The following is a 15,971-nucleotide window of genomic DNA, read 5'->3' on the forward strand; positions in this document are numbered from 1 at the left end:
CGACGACTGTCAGATGGCATCCGGATGAGAGGGCTAACAGCATCGGATCTTCTGCACTTGTGCCACTTTCCTTCCCCTTTTTGTCCACTGTACTTGCTCCACTTTCCTGCTCCCTTCCCTGTTCTCTTGGTAGTTTAGCAACAGGAACGATGTTTGTGAGTGTCGATCGGAGCTGAGGCATAGTGAGCAACAGATCATTTATCCTGACGTGTATCTCGGCTTGCAATATTTGTCGTACAATGTTCTGTTTTGCCCAGTTCTGTACGGAGGTACTCGGCATGTCCTTCAGGTGTGCCGTTTCTACCTGTGTTGCTTTCTGGATCTCTGCCCGTGCTTCATCCAGTTTCTTCTTTTCTTCCGCCGGGTCGGGGTACACTTTCGCTTGCTACCATGTGATGGCCAGAACCTCTTCTTCGTCTGTCCCGACGGTGATCAAGTTTACTCCCGACCTCGAACACCTAGCATCTTCATGATCACTAGGTCCACACCATCTGCATAACAACTTCAGTGTGTTCGCCGTTGTACACTCTCGAGCAAAGTGACCCCACAGATTGCATGCGCGGCATTGAACTATCGGTCGGCTATTGGCATCGTACTGGATTCAACTCCTCCCGCCATTATTGTTGTTGTTTTGACCGCGCTGATTGTTTCTATATCCTCCCGATGTGGCACCTTCCGTACTGGTATTCCCATTCCCTCTTGACGGGGATGCCTCCTGCGTCAGGAACACTTGATGTGGTGTTCTTGCTTTCAAATTGAAATGGCATTCCTTTACCGAGTGTCCCATAATCTGGCAAATCTCACAAAATTGATCTTTCGGGCATGATCCCTTCGTATGGCCTTCTTTCTTGCACTTCGTGCACCATAGGTCATTGCCCTTAGTCTCCTTGTTCATGTTCTTGAACTCCATCATCCGAATCATGTCCTTCTGGAGGGCACGGACCTTCTTGTTGCTTCCCTCGTCATCGCTGCTATCTTCTCCTAAAGATGCATCGTCATCTGAATTAGATGTGCTGTTCTTCTTCTTCTTGTTTATTTTCTGGTCACTTTCGAGGTTCATTGCCCGATTGTACGCTTCAATGTATGTTGATGGTGGCACGATCTTCATCTTCTTTCGCAGCTTCGGGCAAAGGCCTTCAATGAACCATCTCTTTTGTAGCCCATCAGCCGGCTTATTCTCCATTTTATTGATCAAGTCCTTTAACTTCCTGGCGAAGACTCGGACTGTTTCATTCTTCCCTTGCTTAGTATTGAATATCTCCGCTACAATCTCATTATCGTCTCGCAATATTTGAAATTCCGCAATAAATTCCTTCTTAATATTATCCCAACTGTTTAACTTCTGCAGATCTGTGTCAGTAAACCAATCAATCGCAACACCCCGTAGGGTGGCTGGAAACTGTCGGACCCATTCGTTTGTATCTATTATGCCATTTGCTCTCCAGATCGTTTCACATGTTTTATAATGTCGAATCGGATCGACAGTTCCTTCACCATCAAATTTAGGCAACTTTTCTTTTGGACCTGCCATTATTACTGTATGTTGAGGGTTTTGTTGTGTACCTGCGTTGTTTTGCACTCCCGCGCTGTTTTGAGCACCCGCGCTGTTCTGAGCACCCGCGCTGTTCTGAACACCCGAGTTGTTCTGCACACCCGCGCTATTTCCAACACCCGCGCTGTTCTGCACACCCGCACTGTTTTCTACACCCGCGTTGTTTTCGACTTTCGCGCTGTTTGGTGAAGAAGAGGTTTCATCAACCGAAGCTGTTCGTTTCGGAATTATATCTCGGACGAAGAAGTCACTCCACGCTCGTGCTCCTTTGGCACTCCAAGCCGTGCAAGTTGATCTCCTTCCATCAAGATTCTCTTCTCGTGGCGTATGCAAGTTCAGAAACTCCTCCCTTGCTTCTTCCACCAAATCGAACCGCTGTCGAGTCTCTTCCAACAATTTTTCAGTGCTTTTGCGTCCGTCGGTAACTTGCTGAAATCTCCGTCTACGTTCAGTCTGTTGTGCCAAAATTAAATTTTCCTGTGCTGCACGTAATTCATCCTTTTCCTTCAACTTATTCTTATTCTTGTTCAACTGATTCGGCATTTAATCTTCATTTGCTTGTCATCGTACCAGGTCCATCGGGCAACGGCGCCAAATGCTTACCGCATAGGTTAATTAAGAATTGCACACAGACAATGAACACGAACACGAACAGCAGAACTCTTCTTATTATTATTCGCATATGCCAAAGACATTACATTATGCTTGAATGATAAGATGAATACAATGCTTCCCGAAGGGGTTATAAATACTTTCCGAAGAACTTTCCCGAAGGAGTCTGTCGGCCACATACAACATGTCGCTACATAACAAAAACCTTTCTGAAGGGACCTATCGGCTACATAACAAGAACCTTTCCGAAGGGACCCGTCGATTGATACACAATTTCCTTTCCCAAGGGACCGTCGGCTAATACACAATTTCCTTCTCGAAGGGACCCGTCGGCTGATACACAATTTCTACCGACGACACTCTTAAAAACAGGCCACCCATTCAGACCTCATAAGTTGCACTCCCGTAGCCCATACCTAGTCAAAACACCTTGAACTCGACCTGAAATCTTCAATCTACTAGTACTAATGAGTTTAATTAAAACAAATATCACGTGTATCTTGGAAATATATCTGAAAGCACTTGCACTCCAACATAGAGAGCATGGCATATGAATTAGAAAAGATGTTACAGAAAGCAGGTTTCAAGTTGAGGGGTGGGCCTATAATGAAAACCCTAGTGTGGATACAAGTTGTCATGATCTCCACCATTCTGACCTCTATAGAAAACTAAAACTTGGAGAGAAAGGTATAAGCAATCCGTCAATTCACATTCCAAAGCCAAATAAGAAGATTCTCATGTATCATGCATATAATTCGAACAACTTAATATTCTACAAGATTAGTACTGTCTCATGATAAAATGGTATAAAAATTGTGACCATTAAAAGTTTTGGCTGGCTTTAATGTGCTGTTGATATTGTATTTCACAGGGCAACAAATTAGTTAAGACAGCTGCCAAAATGAAATCATCTCCAACTAATATTTCCTAACAATTAACCACAAAATGCATATGATATGAATATATAAAATGCCCTAATTATAGTTTACAGGAAAAGAGAAATTTAGTAGGTAGACATCGCAAGAAACATGCCTGCTTCATTCTTCCATGAAGAGCAATCAATGGACATCCTTTAAGAAATTTGAGTTTTGACAGTACGACTCCCCAATAATCAACACAGGCACAGGTCATGAAGTATCTACGAAAAGGAAAAAAGATTTTAAAAAACCTGTGATAAATATGCCATTTTCATAAAAAAAATCTACACATTTTCTATAGGCAATATCCAAGAATTGGATTCTTTTATTTAGAATTTTCCTTAACTTCATTGTGTTTGAAAAAGAGAGACAATATCAATGTATTTGCACAATAACAAAGAACCTTACAGAATTATTTTTTTTGACATGTAACCAGACAAGAAATGTACAAGTTGCGAAGGTTTTTCATCTGCCTCGCATTCCAAATACTGCAAAATAGAAAGTGCATACCATTGATTAATGTAACTTCAAGGTAAAAGAAGCCAACAAGCCCTCAGAACTACCCTAGGATGCAAGAAGATCAAAAAAGCTAGAATTCACGGCCTAAAGTTGTGTAAAATGCCCCGAGTAGATCCATTCCAACACTGAATTGTTAGAAATAAGTTGGCTTAAAGATGTAGTTTCAAGGCCAGGTTACTACAGAGTGTCCCTTAAATTTTAGATCTCCGTGTTGTGGTTCCACAGGTGGAAAACAGAGAACATAAGTATTCCATCCATTCGTATATTGAGCAACAAAAATTCTTTACATATACCTCTATATTAAGTCCTGCAGGTGTACGAGAGCAAGGGGTATTTGATGTAGGATCTGATCCACTCTGAGAAGTTGCTTCAGTTCGGACTTCAACCCTCACTGGGTTCCTAAGTCCAGCCTTTGAAAGCTCTTCAACTGCCTCCGTCTGAGTAGCAGAAAAAAGGCCTGTCCTTCGTTGCTTTGGCAAACGAGAAGTAATAGAAGATACCTGCTTATGAAAGCCCATATCCAGAAGTCTGTCTGCCTCATCTAAGATAAGAACCTGTTCCAAACAAACAAACACACAATATTTTCAATTTTGAAGTTTGCTCTAATTCCGAGGCACTTCCAAACATATCTCTTAAGTTTTATGTCATCTACTTGCATATTCTTGAGATCACACAATCAAGTATGTATTTAGCATCCGACCTCAGCTTTATATCTTTACCAATGCTAATAAAGGACAATGCAGCATGACCATATGCTAAAAGTACAAAGTCACTAATATTAAGCCATAGTCTACAAAACACTATTTATTATTGCATAAACACCTCAAAGCGCCGAAAGTCTAAAAGATTTGTCCGTTCCATAATATCATCTATGCGCCCAGGCGTACCAATAAGCATGTTCACCCCATCTTCCTTTATTCTATTTAAGTCTGCTGTTACATCTGTCCCACCAACAAGAAGCATGCACTTTATATTGGAGAGTGTGGAAACAAATGGCTCTGTTACATGGTATATTTGTGATGCCAATTCTCTAGTTGGAGAAACAATGATACCTGCAACCTGAACATCAAAATATTTATCAGTATTATTCAGGATGATGTTTGAAAGAAACAATTAACAAATAGAAACCTCAAAAGAAAGATTTTAGTTTAACTCTACCATTCTAGTTAAAAGATAACCCAAAGCTTTATTACATTGAAAACATACAACAGGATCCAAACGTTCTGTAAATCAAAAGCAACAATTATTTGTATTATCGGTCGAGTCAGTTCTTCCCTGTTACTGAGATAGTTCAGGTACAATCAGTTGCAGATCCTGGTCCTGTGGTGGTGCAGCAAGAGATCATAATTTGTCCTGCGGGTTCATCTCAAACAAACCTAGAAGAACCCATGCCGAACCAAAATGAATTTTAGAGAATCTGCTGCAAATCTGGCAAGTTCCAAGTAAAGGGTTTGCTACTCCTGCTTTTGTGCAAGAGCCCATTCGCTAGAGGAGATCATACATATAGTTTTTGCAAAAGGAGTGGATTTTTTATTCTATATTTTTTTTAACCTATTAGCTCTCTTGCTTTGTTCTGAGATTTTGTTTTGTTTTCAGTCCTCTATGACTAGGATACCGATGCGTCCAGGTTTGGGGTGTAGGCGGAGGCGGAGGCAAGTACTAGAAGAGGCAGATGCGAACACAGAAGCCCTGTGGATGCCTCCAGGGAGTGCATCGTGGGCTTCCAGATGACTGGGGATGCGCATCAACAGGCATCCAGAGCCTGGGATGCACTTCCTAGAGGCATCCACATGGCTTCCGGACACATCCAGGTGCTTCTAGATATCTAGGGTCAAAAAAGACGCTGTTTTTCAAGTTTATATCACTTAAAGCACAATAAACATGTTTTTTTCACTTTTTTTTTAATCTTGGTTTCTGCTTCTAAATCCTAAAACACCCCTAAAAGAGGCCAATCAACCATTCATCATCTCATTTTGTTTGCAGCTAGACTGACTTTCTTCTCATTTGGTGTCCATTTTGGCATTTTTGAAGGCAAAGTGATTATTTCTAAAGAGGACCATTCATAGGGCAAGAGATAGCTTCCACAAAAGAGTTTTAAGCATCGAAGGTAGGCATTTTGTCCCATTCTTGAGTCCTTTAATAAATTTTTTGAGATTTTGATGAATTTTTTCATGTTTTGTGAAGAAATTTTCAAGTTTTTTTCATTTTATTTTTTATAAAAGAATGAAGAAAGAAGTTTAGCCATCTATTTTAAGAGTTTTGTATCATTTTTTTGCACTTGTATGCTGCTTGTTCATAATTTTTTTTTCTAATTTAAATTTATTTAATTTCTTATTATAGGCATAGCAAGAAATTAGATTGTATTGTGCAAGAATAACCGTCACTGGTAGTCAAAGTTCATAAGAGGGCAAGGAGTCGATAATTTCAAAATTGATGTGGGGTCTCCTTTATGGAGACATACCACAAGAATCTCACAAGTTTCTAGAGGTGGCTCATATCTTTGGAAATGTAATTATTCTCAAAGTAATAAAGGCAAACCATTAAATGGTGTTGAAGATTGTAGCTGTGATAGAGCTCTATATCTCTAGAAATATGGACATTATTATTACTGATATAGTCACCTTCAGTTGAAGAGCACATTTATGATAATAATTGTAATATTAAATATATAAGACATGTGTCATATGAGATGCATTGAGGCATGGAATTACTAAGAGTTGTGTATTTGAAAATGAAGTCATATTTTTGGGAAATTCAAGAGACCTTCGGTTGTAATATGAAGAGTCTCTCTTTTGTTATAAATATCACATCAAGCAAGGAACACAGTACACTTGAACATCTTATTATCAATGAAATGATATTTTGTTGTGTGGTTTAGTTTTTCCTTTCATTTCAGAATGGTTTTCCCAGGGTAACTTTTGGTATATGTTGTTGACGTTTTGTTTCCCTTATTGTTGTTTATCTTTTATTTATGGGCAAATATTCAACAATTCATATCCTCAGACCGAACTTCATTTTATAGGCCCTACTGGTAAAGGATTTGCAATGTGCAAAGGCACAAATGGGAAGGGGATGCCTAATGTACAAATAGCTTCATTTGTAATAGAACGAGAAGTGGCTGATCAATCGGTTAAAAGATCAAAACAAAGTTTATACCAACCTCCTCCATCTGGGAAGAAAACAATGCAAATACCCACAAAACAAATTATATCCTCCAAACATTCATTCTTGCAAGTACCTATACCGGAAGTGGAAGAGGAAGAAGTAGAAACTACTACTCATAAAAGAGCTCCATTGGACAGTGCATTTAAAATGGAGGCAAGAAAGCTTGTTGATCAAGACATTGAATGTTGCCTCTATGTCAATGGTCTTCCTTTCAACTTGGTGAAATCACCATATTGGAAGGAAATGGTGAAACCATAAATAAAGTATTGGCTGATTACACGAGCCTCGGGTATGAAAAGGTATGTACACTCCATTGCAAAAAGAGAAGGCTTGTGTAGAGGAAGCTATTCAACCAATTAGAAATTCATGTAAAACACCAGGTGTTTCTATTGTGTCACATGTATGGAAAGATACAAAAAACCAGCCATTGATTAATGTGATTGCAGTGTCACCAAAGGGGCAATGTTTGTTAAGGCAGTTGATTGTGAAGGGGAAGCTAAAGATTCACAATTAATTACCAAAATTCTCTTTGAGGACATAGAGATGGTGGGTAGTGAGAATGTGGTCCAAGTGATTACAGATAATGCCACATATTGTTAGGGTGCAGTAGCTTTGGTTGAGAACCGGTATGACCATATTTTTAGACATCATGCACCGTACACTCCCTAAACTTGGTCATGTAATAGATTGGCACTCAAATAAATTGGGTGAAGCAAATTTACTAAGAGGGGGAGAAGATACAAATATTTGTGACGAGCCATCACATTTCACAATCGATGTTTAGATCATTCTCTAAATTGGAGTTATTGATGGTAAATTGTAATTACAAAATTTAATTTATTTATTTAATTTGAATATATTTTAAGTCATGTTCAATTATCAAATTGTATATAACTTTGCTTAATATTTTTCAACATATTGTTATGACTAACTTACTTAGGTGGTTGAAACCCGATTCACATCTCATACTATTCTTATGAGACGACTTGTCAAGGTGCAAGGGGCATTAAGCCAAATGGTTATTTCTAACCAGTAGGGTATATGGAAGGCTTTGAATTCAGAGAGGGCATAAAAGGTCAAGGCATTGATCTTGGATGACAGTTGGTGGGCTTGTGTGCAATGTGTATTAGATTCCACAAACCCTATCATGACTATGCTCCACTTTGTTGATACAAATCAGTCTTGTTTGGGGGATGTCTATGATGGCATGGATGCAATGGTAGAGAAGGTAAAACTTTCTATACAAACACATGAGAATGACCCCACAAATTGTGAAGCCTTATGTAATCAACTAGAAACAGTCATTCATCATTGTTGTGAAAAGATGGCTACCCCATTGTACCTCCTTGTGTATGCCTTATCTCCAAGCTATTCCAAATAAGTAGCAGCATATGCAGATGAAGAAGTTGCTTGTGGGTGCTACAAAGATTTTGCACGACTCTTCCTAGATGATGACATTCACATAAAAGTTAGAACAGAATTTGGCTTATTTACTTTGGGAGCAAAACATAGTTCACTTGAAATAAATTACCAATGTGACATGGGAGCTATCACATGGTGGCACCTCTATGGTCAAGCAATTAAGCATCTAAATCCTCTCGCAATCAAAATCCTCTCAAAAGTAAGTTTTATTTATTTTTTGTTTATCACTTGTATTCTACAATTCTTTAAATTGCTTTTCATTTTTATGTTTCACTTGAATTTTCTAATTATGAAAATTGTCCAAGTTACAAGTTCCTTTGTTGCTCAATGGAATTAGAGTACATGCTCCTTTATCCACTCGGTGAAGCGTAACCAATTCGGTTCTAAATAAGTTGAAGAGTTGGTTTGCATTCATACCAACTTGTATCTTTTGTCACGTAAGGGGGATCACTACAAGGAAGGGGCAGCCAAGCTTTGGTATGTAGAACCTCAGTGTGCAAACTTTGATGCAACAATTCAAGATCTTACTAGAATCACAAATGATGATGTTGATAGCATCACTACACATGGTGCATCTAGCAGAAGTGAAATCATTTTCAGTTCAAATGATCTTGAGCTTGCAGCAATTGGAGAAGTTGGAGATGATGAGGAATTTTTTGTGAATCCATATGACTCTGATTTAAATTGATGAACATTGAATCATGCACTATATTTTGATTTTGTATTTGTGATGATTTTCTGATTTGCATTGGAATCGTGAACATAGACGTATATGATATGATTTATAATCTTGTTGACTATTTGAATTTCAAACTGACTATGTATTGGTGATGTTACAAGATCATATTATCAAATGTTTTAATTTAGTGTATTTCCTTCATTTCTTTGCATATACATTATTTATTTATTTTAAATATGTGTGTGTGTGTGTGTGCATTCGTGCACCTGCTTCTTGCATCCACATCTAGATCCGGACCCCAATTGGTAACTTAGCTTTGTAAGTCTATGAAATATGATTATAGTTAAATGATTTAAACTAGTAAGATTCTATAAAAAAAAAATCATTTATTTTGAATGTCTTGCTTATCGAGCTTATCGCCATAGGGTTCTAATTGTAGCTCTATAGACCAATCCAACTTCAAGACAAACCTGAATTCTCCTTGTAGTATTACACGGTTCATCTCAAAGAAACCTAGAAGACCCCTGCATAACCCAAACAAATTTCAGAAAATACAAAGCAAATCTAGCTGCAAGTGACAGATTTTTAAAGAGAAATTGAATTTCTTTTATTGCTGACACATTTGTATAAAAACGGATTCCTAACCCAAAAAAGTGCATTCCGACGCCTCTACAAAACAAAAACAAAAAATAAGTTTACCTCACAAAACTCAAAAGTCTTTCACTCTTGCTTAACTTTCATTCTTGCTTAGCGTTGCACAAATAGAGTTGAAGACTTGTCAGTAAAGGTTCCAAGCAATAGGTTTGCTACTCCTACGTCTGCAAGCCCATTCACACTTGAGGAGATCATAAATGAAGATTTTTGCAAAAGTACATTTTTTGGTTTTTTTCCTATATTTTTGTATACAGATGAACTTTCTTGTTTCAAATTCTTGCTTTGTTTTTATTCTTCTTTATATCTATGACATATAATTAAATATTTTAAATGAGTTTGATTCTATTATGTGTGTTAGAAATTATTTCAGTTGTTTCAAAATGTTGCTAATCGAACTTATTATCCTTGGGATTACAAAGGCAGCCAATTCTAGCTCTATGGATCAATCCTGCTTCAAAAGAGACCCAAATTTCCTCTTCGGAAATACATTCAAATGATATGAGAAGTTCTAGGCAATTGGGGTTATATTTGGACTTGAAATGGGATTGGTATCAAGCATTGAAGCTCATCCAGCCAAGTGAAAAGCTATTTATTCTCATTGCTCTATTCGTACTTGTAGCCTTTGATACATGTGACTATGCTTCTAAGTTTAGGGTACAGACTAGGCATTAAGTTGGTTTTTTCTTTGAACATGCAGATGTTAGACAGCAATCTAGAAGAAATGAATGATACTCAGCTCTTCCTTTTTTATTTTTTATTGATCATGGAGGGTTTGCCAGGACCCCTCTCCAACCTTGATCCTGACCACATTCCATAACCAATTCTGGGCAAGGCAAGGTAGGAGGAAAGGTCGTCACGCGCACAATTCCACTTTTGTATATCTTCTTTGCCATGGGGGATTGTCCTTCCTTCAATTTGTTCTTTAGCTGTATCATGTTCACTGTACCGATATTGGTATCGATTATTCGCCTTACTTTTGAGAAGAAGGTGGTCTTGGGCATCATGTCCTCTTTGTCTTTCTTAGCATTTGTTCCCTTTGGGTTCTTGCTTACACTAACATCTACCATCCTAAACACTTATTTCTGCCTCTTCGTTCTAAGTGATATGGACTACCCTTATCGATCTCCAATTTTCTTTCTATCGATGGATTCTAACTTATTTTTGCCTCGCCAAGTCCTATCACTACACTTATCAATTTTTAATCTTCAACCTAGGGGTGAGACTACCACTTATTTCTGTCTTTTCGTTACCTTAGGATGGATTACACTTATATCTCCCAACTTCATTCCTAGGGTGGTCTAGCTTATTTCCGCCTCGTCAAATGTCCTATCATGGATTCTACATTTATCTCTTCAAACTTCAATCTATAGATGGGATGATGATGTAGTGGATGATGAATGCAAGAAGAACATAAGGGAAACAAAACCGAGCAAGAACAAGGAGTCAAATCCGCTTAAAAACCACCTTTCAGCTCTAAATAATGAATTGAATTTACCTTTACCAATAGCTGTGTCTTCTTTGAAGTTCGGATCAGATTCTAAAGAAAATTCAAATCTCCTTGCAAAATCAGAATTCTAAGCTCTTTGAAACTGCCCACACCTTGCCACCAATCAGGTCTTGGACCAAATAACTTTCGCACAAATAAAATCGCCCAACTTCAAAGGCAAAATTCGCACTTCTTAGAAGAAATCGGACCTCCACAATAAATCACCTAGGGCAGGAAATTTTGATCTTCCACAAAAATCACCTATGGCGGAATTGCAACCCTTGTGGAAGAAAATCAGATTGCCAACAATGAAAATCCGCCTTTACACAAAATGCCAAAATCTGGAAAAATCGCCCAAAGGAGGAAAATTCGTTGCCCTCTATAAAATTCAGCCAAGCATGGAAGAGGAGGATGGAATAAATGAGGTAAGAAGGTGGGAGCCCTTCTTATACCTCAATCCACTTGCTCCCTCTAGCTGGCCGACTAGCCCTGGGAGAGACAAGAAATTAAATTAGGCCACCATTCATGGTCCAAAATTAAATGCCTATCTAGAAAATTAATTTTGCCTTAGTGAAATTTGCATTTTTAATTGCCGGTTAGGACCAAAATTGCAAAATAAAATTAAGAAAGCCTTGGAGGTGTTAAAATTTTCATTTAATGACGTTTTGGCAATTAAAATATCATTTAAAATCGGACTTAGAATGTTAAAATCAATTTTTCAATTTTAATTTACCAATCTCTTAAATATTTTTAAAATTTTCAAGGCAATTTTACCCAATTTAATGCAAAATTTTGCAATTAAGTCCATTTCGATTTTGCAATGCAATTAAAAAGAAAATTAAGATAAATCCTTTTTCTAGCATTCCAAAATCAACTTTTCCAATTTAATTTCACTCTCGCAAAATTTCCTTTTTCACCGAAAAATTCAAGATTTTCCAAAACAATTAAATCTAAAAATTTTCATTTTGAAAATGTTCAAGTCTATACAATTATATCCAATTTTCAAAATAAATTGTCTAAGTCCCAAAAATTTGTAAATTTATCTCGCCAAATATTGTTCTAACTATTGAAAAAAAATGTTGTCTTTTAAATTTGTTCGGCCTAAGGATAAAATTACGAGATCCGAAAAATCGAGTTAAGACCAGATGGAAAAAAACAAATCTAACCCCATCTCTCTTGGCCTGAAGGCATACAAGGCGTAAAATTTTCTAAACCTAAAACTTTTTTGGACAACTCCAAAAAAAAATTTGCCAAGGTGATCAAGAAAATGGGGGTCCCCAAAATTTTGGGGCGATGGTGTGAGAACCTCACAACATCTGGCGACTCCACGGGTGAAATGTTCCTGAACGTTTCAAGAATAAAATATCTTAGAACAAAAATCCCAGGATGGCCTATCCGCAAATCTACTTAAGAACAAGCACTCAACAAGGGAAAGAACTCTCAAGTCAATCCTAAGCACCCTGACCATAAGTTACTCACATGTGTGCAAACGATTTATTCCCCACTCGACAAGACCTTGATTATCTCTCAAATCCATTAAACTTAGCTATTGTAAATATCCTTACTTCAAAAACAACCTGGATAGAGCCCCACTGCCAATCAAGCGTCTATAGCCCCAACGGAGTTATCGCTGTGGCACCACAATCATGGCTCTACCTTTAGTGATTATTTTTATAGCACCGGTAGAGATGATTGCACACCCTTGAACCAAATTTCCTCTTTATTTTCACTTTCATTTTGCCTTTCCTTTTTGCATAAATTCTCATTTTTTCTTTTCTCTTGACATTTCTCTTTTTTGTTTTCAATCTTTTTGTATGGTTTGCAGGCAATGAAGCTTGCAAAGGGTTTGGAAGACCACAGTGGCGCTGAAGCAAGTGTAAGATTTTTACTAAGTCCAACTTCACTTCAAAATACCAAGAACTCAGAGCAATTAGGTGTGAGTAGAATGTTGTAACCATGTCAAAGATAACTTAAAAACCTCTATCGAGTTCGATCTAAATTTAGTACGAGTCTTACCATAGACTAACAACTAAGCACATCTTGTAATCTCTGAACCTTGCCAAATGTATTCAAGAAATGAACAAGACGAACTCCATTTTGTCACCAAAAATGTAAAATCTACACACCTCGCCCACGAGTGATAACATGGACCCCCTTTGCTCTTGCAAAGGCCCGAAACTAAAACTCCTCTCTAACTAAAGGAAGCTAAAAAAATCCCAAGTCAAATGACTTGATGCAAATTAAACTCAAGCTCCCTCGCAATACCTAAACTAAACCACTGAAAGAAAACTACTCTAACCAATTGAAAGAGAAACTACTTTACCTTTTGGGCCAAATGGTCCAAAACAAACTCTACTCTAAAGAACGGAAAGAAAACTAAACTACTAACCGAAAGCAAACCTAAACTAACTATGTACAAAAGGGCTCCGGGCGGATTCCTAGGCTTGGAAATAATGCTTGAGGAATTGCCCATTGACAGGCAATGGGACATCCTCATCAGTGAGTGTCTTAAGTCTAAATGCATTATCCTCGATGATTTCTGAAATCTAGAAAGGACCCTTCCAAAGTTTGTCAAATTTATCATGTTGTCCTTTCCTTTCATGGGCTTTGTCCCAATATAAGACCAAGTTAGAGATCCTAAAGGCCTTATTTTGCGCTTTTCTGTTAAACCAACATTTCACTACCCCTTGATGTTTTGCAAATTTTTTTAGGGCTTCGTCTCTTTTTTCATCTAACTGCATCAGTTGAGCCAACCTAACTTGGACTCTATCTTCTTTCTCATCATAGTACTCCTCTATGAAACTTAAAGTTGGAATTTTTAATTGAATTGGGAATACAGGGTCTTGTCCATAAACCAAATGGTAAGGAGTGATCCCTATGGACTCTTTATCTCTTGTTCTGTCTGCCCACAAAGCATATCTCAGCTATGTGTGCCAATCTCTTGGGTTCCTATCTAAAAGTTTTCCAATCACAATCAAAAGGTTCTTGTTTGTGGATTCTACTAGGCCATTCCCTTGGGGATAGTAACCTGATGAAAATTTTAAAATGATCCCATGGTCAAATGCCCAAATATGAAATTTCAAGGAAGTGAAAGAGGAACCATTATCACATACAAAAGCAGGACACCCAAACCTGGTAGTGATTCTTTCTTCTAAAAATTTGATGAAAATCTCAACAGTGCAATTCTTGAAAGCTTGAGCTTCTGACCACCAAGTACAATAGTCAATTGTGGTTAGAATATACCTGTGTTGTGCTGAGGAAGGTGGATTGATAGGACCAATGAAGTCCAGTCCCCACATCGCGAAAGGTCTCACCTTGATAATCGACCGCAAAGGCATCGCTGGATTCCTTTCTCTCTTTGCCGCAGTTTGGCAAACATGACAAGTCTTTACATGCTCGTGAGTGTCCCTGAACAAGGGTGGCAAATAGTATCCGACCCCCAGTATCCAATGTGTCATAGCCAAATCGGATCCATGTCATGTTCCCCATTTATCATGAAAATGTTCCAAAATGTTTCTAGCTTCTTCTCTTCTAACACATCTCAAATATATACCCTCATGATTTTGCTTGTATAACACTACTCCTTGCAACATGTATCTTTCGCTCTTGAATCCCAATGCTCGCTTCTGTATTGGTGATTTAACAAATAATTGATTACCTTGATACCATTCGTCCGAGTGCATATCCTCCAATTCATAAACTTGTTGCACAAGTCCAAGTCCCTCTGATGCCATGGTCTATGCCATCTGTTGTCCTCTGACCAATTTCATCGATTGAATTTCTATGTCATATTCTTGGATAGTGGCGACCCACTTGCCTCTTCTTTCTCCAAGTTCATTTTGCATTAACAGAGTCTTCACTACTATGTCAGGCACAATTGCGTGTACTTTGCTTCTCAAGATGTAATGCCTGAACTTCTTCACCGCCTTCACTAAGGCATAAGCTTGTTTCTCCACATTTGGATAATTCAATTCGGCCTCCTTGAAAGGTATACTCATGAATGCTATCGGGTGCTCTTCATTTATTTCATTCTTCTGTGTTAAAATGGCCGCACATGTGTGATCAAAGGCGAAAGAATATATATTGAATGGCCTCTCATAATTTGGGCTTACTAGAACTAGCGCATTAACAATAGCCTATTTTATTTCTTCAAATGCCTTCTTGGCTGCTGGAGTCCAATCCATTTTTGCATCTTTCTTTAACATGTCATTCATTGGCTTTACAATCTCAACGAATGTGGATATGAACTTTCTCACAAAGTTAATCTTTTCAAAGAATGATTTGAGCTCTTTCTTGCTAGTTGGTACGCCAAGTTTGGAAATTGCTTCCACTCTCTGGATCTATCATGATACCCTTTTCTGAAATTACATGTCCCAAAAGTTTCCCCTCAATGACTCCAAACATACATTTCTTCGGATTCAAAGAAACTTTGAACCTTCTACATCTCGTGAAAACTTTCCTCAAATCCAAAATATGATCTCTGTTCTTTGAAAATATTGTTATGTCATCCATGTAAATGATAATGCACTTGTCTTTTAAGTCCTTGAAAGCATAATCCATGGCTCTTTGAAATGGTGCACCTACGTTGATCAAGCCAAAAGGCATTCTCCTGTATGCAAATGTTCCCCACTTTGTGGCAAAAGCTGTCTTCAATCTATCTTCTTCTTCAACAATCACTTGATTGTATCCCGAATATCCATCCATAAATGACATCATCTATGCTCCATTTACAATTTGCAAGACCTCATCTAGTGATGGCAATGGATAATTATCCTTTTCTGACACTCTGTTCAAATTCCTGAAATCGACACATAACCTTATTTCTCCATTTTTCTTCCTAACTAGGACGAGATTGGTGACCTACATTGAATGCCTTACTAGGAAGATGATATGCGCATTTAGCATCTTCTTTACTTCTTGGAATATCAATGGCTCTAACAAAGGATTGACTGGCCTTTGTCGCTG

At 38.0% G+C, this 15,971-nt stretch overlaps 1 protein-coding gene across 1 annotated transcript in view; it reads right to left on the reverse strand.

The window, feature by feature from the left end:
* The window catches only part of LOC149552601 (P-loop containing nucleoside triphosphate hydrolases superfamily protein), a 169,780-nt gene that overhangs the window by 141,762 nt on the left and 12,047 nt on the right, over positions 1–15,971 (reverse strand). The window contains exons 2-5 of the mRNA XM_089788197.1: positions 4,423–4,659; positions 3,894–4,154; positions 3,490–3,569; positions 3,197–3,302 (exon numbers count right to left, since the gene is read on the reverse strand). Coding sequence (XP_089644323.1) covers positions 3,197–3,302; positions 3,490–3,569; positions 3,894–4,154; positions 4,423–4,659 — 684 coding nt within the window. The remainder of the gene's footprint in view (positions 1–3,196; positions 3,303–3,489; positions 3,570–3,893; positions 4,155–4,422; positions 4,660–15,971) is intronic.

The sequence above is a fragment of the Cupressus sempervirens genome, chromosome 6 (genome assembly GCF_028749045.1).
Source record: "Cupressus sempervirens isolate cs-2001-9-10 chromosome 6, ASM2874904v1, whole genome shotgun sequence".
Taxonomy (NCBI): Eukaryota; Viridiplantae; Streptophyta; class Pinopsida; order Cupressales; family Cupressaceae; genus Cupressus; species Cupressus sempervirens.